At 39.3% G+C, this 6174-nt stretch overlaps 1 protein-coding gene across 1 annotated transcript in view; it reads right to left on the bottom strand.

Moving 5' to 3' along the window:
- FOXP1 (forkhead box P1) overlaps nt 1-2633 on the bottom strand; it is a 163683-nt gene extending 161050 nt beyond the window's left edge. The window contains exon 1 of the mRNA XM_012652644.1: nt 2190-2633. Within this exon, the coding sequence (XP_012508098.1) occupies nt 2190-2375 (186 nt within the window). The 5' untranslated portion in view covers nt 2376-2633. The remainder of the gene's footprint in view (nt 1-2189) is intronic.
- Nucleotides 2634-6174: the final 3541 nt, after the last annotated feature.

The following is a 6174-nucleotide window of genomic DNA, read 5'->3' as shown; positions in this document are numbered from 1 at the left end:
AAAAAAGAAAAAAAAAAAACCGATAAATTTTAGTTTGCTTATTTTAAAATCTAGATTTCATATAGATTTGAACCTTTCCCTTGGCCTCTGGAGGAGCTGATCTGAGATAATGACAACCTTGAAGATCACAAAATACATTACATAATATTAAAGACTACAGGTATTTTTGAGGGATAGAGACATGCCAGTACACTGATTGCATTGCAGCGCCTGCCTGACGTTTTTAAAAAGAGGAGCAGAACATTGGGCCTCTAATAAATCATGTTGTACCCTGGCCACAGACATTAGATCTAAAATCAGAACATAGCCTTCAACAAAACTGTAAGAGCTACAGACTTGTCCAGTGGTATTCTGATTTCAAACACACACGTACACACCCACAAAGTAGAGCTAATGAGGCAGGCCTACTTAAGCAAAGTAACTAGAAAAAGCCTAACTACTGAATAAACTAATCCTGGTAAATCTTGTCCCATAAAACCATATGCTGCAATAAACCGATTCTCTCAGAGAAAAGCCTGGCAAATTCTCAGAAGGTAAAAATGCTCCGGAGCCTTCAGGGTTAACTCAATTGCCTTTAAAAGAAAAAGGACACATATAATTTCCTTTTATCATAAAACAATGCATTTATTATTTTCTGTATATCTGTTAAAGGGCATGGCTTTCTGAGTGGAAAACAAAACAGAACTTGGTCACATGTTTATTTGCTTCAGCTACTCCCTTCCCCTTCTGATAAATAATCAAACATGCCATCCAGAAAAAACAAAACCAGTGAGCTGGGAAATTTGATGGTCATCAAATAGACTGAGATACCAAGAAAAGCAGCCCACTGTTCCCACACTGAGTTTTCAGCCCCCACACCTACACTAACATCTGAGTAAATACCTTCAGTCACTCTTTCCATTTTCCCTGCAATACTCCTACTGTTAAACAAATTGTCCTTAAGGCAGTCACAAACATCTTATTTTTTTCTTGCAAAGGAGAACAACTTCTGAACATTCAAAAAGCCATCGCAGCCACAGCAATACATACACACACACACACACACACACACACACGCAAACTTATTTTATGTATTTAAATGTTTCTTCCATTAGAGGTTTGGACGACTACAGAGCATATTTCTTTCTCTCTTCTAAGAGATGCTGTTTTAGACACTAAAATTTAAGGATATTTAGTCTGGGGAATAACAAACAATTAGCAGTAACAATTCCTTAAGATCAAAAGAGCTAATTTTCCATTTCCTGTCTATTCCCTGACCAGTAAATAGTTAAAAAAAAAAAAAAATTTAACACCTGCCTTACCAATTACAGTGAAGCTGGGAGTCAGGATTGGGGGGTGTGGAGGGAGGGGAGAGAGGCAAGAGGGATGACTACAGCCAGGAAAAGGTGGGAACCCTTTAAAAAAAAATGCCAAACCATGTGTTTAAAAAGTCATTTCAACAGAAAGGACTAAGAGAGCAGTTATGTTGTTCTTCCACACAGAGCAAAGGGGCAGCCGGAGTCCGAGGGTTTTCCCTGCCATACTAATTATCCACAAAGAAAATTTTGAAAAGAGCCTCCCAACATCAAAGTTAACAACCATCGCTGAAAGTGAGGCAGGCTTTCTCCTTCCTTTTGCAGCCCACTCCACTGAAACAATAGTAATATGAATGAGATAATGACCATGCGTGTTTCAGCAGTCTGACTTTTATTGGCATGAAATTGGTACAAAGATTATCAAGACCGATTTACAAATGATGACGGTGGCATGATGCAAACATCAGAGCACAATTCCGTAGACGCAGAAGGACAAAGGCACCATCCCCGTATTCTCTTACTACTTGTGATAACAGGAAGGAAAAGAAGGCAACACAAAACAATGTCACAAGAAGCAGAGAGAGGTTCTAATCTACGTTCAGCCTATAAAACTCTCCTGACAACACACGGCTGCCTACTGAGCTGATTCTGTCCAAAGACACGTCTGAAAGCAAGGGAGTGGAATTAAGCAAGAACTTAGAAGGAACCGGTCCTCTCAAATCTCTAAAAAGAAAAAAAAAAGGCTTTGATGGAGAGAGGAGGGAGGGAAGAGAAAAAAAGCAGTAAACAAGTTGGATCATCTTATTTTGCCCTCCAGAGAAAGTCTGCACAAGAACGGATCCCTAGTTTCAAAGTTTAACCCAGCAAAAATGTTCTTTTTCTCTGGACACTTACAGAGAAAATGAAGAGTTTGACGAAGGGAGCCCGTACTGTCTGCCTTTGGATTTCCGTCTTCTTGCTGTAGATGGGTTCTGGCTGTTTCTGTGAAGCGGGGGTTGCCGAGTGGTAAAAAAGATGTTTGAATAAACAGGAAGTGCTGTGCGGCTGAAGCACACTCGAGGAGAAAACACACTGGAACATTGCCCTTTGTAGGCAAACCTCAGGGAGGTTGCCTCCACAGTAGCTGGCTGGGCTCTCACTAAATGACAAAGAAACCACAAGAATTCCTCAAGTAATTCTTCACTTTCAAAGTTGAAAGATCAGTTCGAGCTTGCAGGTAATTTTCAAAGTTGCATTTAGCACTTAAAGAAATCTATTAATGCCACACGTATCTGAATTGCTCCAGGTCTGCAAGCAGCGACACAGCACAGGCAGTGCGCCCTGGCTAGACCAAGCCCTAGCCAAACACAGCTCATTCACGCAAATACACACCAACAGGGTTTCGGGAAACCTGCTCTGGAGATATTTTTGTGGTGACATTTACATAGCCAAGATGTTTAAAAAAAAAAAAGAAGAAGAAGAAAGAAAATTCAGATTTTGCAGACTTTAGAGGATTTTGTCACATGTATTTTTAAAGAACACATCGTCCCGCATTCTAGGGATATGCCCTGGATCTCCTTTTGGCTGCTTTTTCTTTACATTTTCCTTTTCTGCAATCAGCCAAACTAACCTGTTTATCTCAAGATGCCTAGCTTGCCTACTTGAACACTCCTTAACCCACTCCTAACTAATTATCAAAGTCCTGTCTTCTGTCACCCGGGTATCTTGACAGATACTGTAAAGAAAAGTAAACTGCTGAAGGCACAGCAAGTCAGCTTGAAAAATAGGATGAAGAGTAGAACAGCCATATTCAATTTAAAAAAAAAGAAAGAAAAGGAGGAAGAAAAGGATTCCTTCCGAATATGTATTGCTGTTGTGGCAATGTTCTTCTGCCACGGAAGCAACTGATTTGTTATTTAGCGTGGAATGCTGGACTGTCTGTCATCCAGGTGCTAATACTCGGCTAAAATAACTCATTGGGAGCTGTCAGTGGGATGTTTACATAGGCCCCAATCTTTTCTTCATAGAAGGAAATTTTTTACTGGAATTCATCTTCTTTTGATCTCCCATTCAAAGCAACGGCAGCTTGATAGACATTCAAGTCTGAAAGCAAATCCAGACGCTGAAGATAAACCGCCAGAATATGACAGGCAGAAGCATCTAAAGCTTATAAAAATGAAGAGAACAGCATGTCGCCTGAGTATTACAATAGCAGAAATCAAGAGACATATTAGGTGGAACTGATCAGCCACAAAAACAGTTCAAAAGGCAGATCATAGACACAGAGGACTAGGCTAAGGGGAAAAAAAAAAGGGAAAGATCTGGTTTACTGCCTGCCCTCCCGCCTGAGCCCCACGCCTGCCTCTCCACTTTTAGAAGGGGTGGAGTATCCGATGCAAATGTTCCTCTCTTACTCAGCTGGTCCAGCAAATGATTTCCGAGCAATCCATTTGCAAGGGGCAGGGGAAAAGGCAGACTCTTACCTTGCTCAGTGTCCAACATGCTGCATTTTATTAGCATTTCCTGTATCTGCTCTGAGATGCAGTATCAAAATGCACACAGCCTAGGCACTGTTGAAATGGGCGGTCAGGAAAACCATGTTTCAATAGAGGGGCTATAAGCAGTTCAAGATGGGACTAGAGGGCTCTAAGCAGTCCAGTTCCCTAAAATGGGTTGTGACTGAATGAATACAAATGCTCCAGCCTCAGTCGCACACACACATAGATACGTTCTGTCCTACAGATACATGTAACTGCTCAACACCTAGTAGCTTTTAAGCCAACACCTAGTAAAGCCTTAAGGAATTATTGCAAGAACTTTCTTAGAAGCACACCATTCTTTCTTTTTTTTTTTTTTAAATAAAGCCTCTTATTTTAATTAGAGTCAGTGCGTACAACAAAAAAGTAATTCTCCTAACAATTTTGTACTTAGAGCTGTTTGTTAACAAACACTGAATGGGAACAGGCAGCATCAGGTTAAAGGGCAACAGAATTCCACATTATAATTTAGCCTGCGGTTATTCCTGATTGCGAACACCCTCTGGGACTGCAAAGCAAGATTTTCTTTTGCAGCACGCTTGGATTTTTAAAATTAGTGCCTCCCCCCGCTTTTTTGCATAATAAACCGAGAGTAGAATATGGATTTAAAAATGTACAAACCAATTTAAAAAGCTGTAATCAGTTTAGAATTTGCCTTGTGCAAACAAGATTCCTGGGTAACTAAGTTACAAATGTAAAAAAACAAACATAACAAACAAACAGAGCAAAAACCCGATTAGATTCTAAGACTTTTAAAAAAGATACTGTCATGCCTATACAGCTATCGGATATGCTGAAGTTGATGATTTTTCTTTAAACTGTACTAGTTCAATCTGTTAAAGTCACCACTGTTCTTCTCTAACCTTAAAAAAAAAAAAAAAAGCAAACAGACATAGTTGCTTTCAACACTTACTCAAAAATCTCCCAATGAAATATTCCATGTTGCTGTAATTGTTACATTTACCCAAAACACAGGGAGGTTTACTGTGAAAAGTGAAATGCAAATTCCCTTATACATCATAAAATATATTCCTCCTCTACAAAGAATGCTGCCACCACTGTGATGCAAGGAACAGCAACACTCCATTTCTCATGGCCACTAAAAGTCTTTTTTTTTTTTTTTGAAATCTGCCATGTATAAAGACCTTCATTAGTATAATTAAATGACTGTTGGGTTTTTGTGATATAAACAACTTTTGATATGTCATTTAAAAACTTCATAATAACATCATTAAAGAGCTACCATTTTTAAAAGAGAAATTGTCTGCTCAGGGCCATGCAATAGTAGTCTCGCTCTGGGCCTCTTCCTCCTCTCCCTTTCAGACTTCTCTTGGACTTGAATGTCACCATAGACCTTGAATCCTTGAATGTGAAATGGCTTCACACTAATTGCTCTAATTGCTTGAAGATGTGCGGGCAGGTGAAACCTGATCCCATGGCCATTGTAGAGACCAAGAACAACACTGGAATGTTTACACAGTGGTTTGATTTTAATAGACAGAAGGGCTGAGTTTAAGACAGTGAAAACACAGCTAATAGGTGACCTCTTAATGTAGTCCTCCTTCAAAAAAATAAATAAATAAATAAAAGGACACACAACAAAATACAATTTCAATTGCGTGTTCTAAAAGGCAGTGTCCTAAATATCAAGGTTATTTGCCTGACTCTTGGAGTTGAGTACACGTTACATTGTACCTGACATTTTACACCCGAAACTCTACCCGAATACATTTTTTTTTTTTTTTACTTTAAAACAAAAAAGCACTTTATATGTCAGTCACCTTACAAACAGATTATGACTCTATGGTATTTTCAAGTAAGTGCATTCATTTAAATTTTAAATTGAATATTTTTCACTCCTCTGATAATCCTTGTCCCTTAAAGGGGAAGGCTTGTGTCTCCTTGTCTGGTCCTTTGCTTCCTCTGCCCCCTATTTATGGAATTCTCGACCTTTGTACATTCCTTGATTGCAGCTGAAGTTGAGCCCAAGCCCGCTCGCATTGGTGCTTTAGACAGATGTACAAACTTTCCGTGTCTTTTTCTCTTTGTTGCTGTGTGGGACTGTGATTTGCTTCTCACTTAGGCTAAGGTGGCCATGGGAGTGGCCTAAATAGTTATTCCACAACAGTGATATTTTAATGACTTGGAAGGGACACAGAGGTTTAACAATGGCACCTGAGGGTCTCTCTTAACAGGGCACAAATGTAACCATGCTGGATAGGAAATACCTGACAGCAAGGCCCAGATAAAAATGTGCCAGCACCTACAAGTGTCATGAACAAAAGTCAACTCACAAAGGTTAGGGGCAGTAAGTTTAGACAGGTGTTAAGATATACATAGATAATTTTTTTTTTTTTTTTTTT

This window comes from Propithecus coquereli, unplaced genomic scaffold, assembly GCF_000956105.1.
Source record: "Propithecus coquereli isolate 6110/MARCELLA unplaced genomic scaffold, Pcoq_1.0 Scaffold391, whole genome shotgun sequence".
Classification (NCBI taxonomy): Eukaryota; Metazoa; Chordata; class Mammalia; order Primates; family Indriidae; genus Propithecus; species Propithecus coquereli.
Note: the sequence above shows the minus strand (reverse complement) of the source record. Positions and strands in the feature narration are given on the sequence as shown.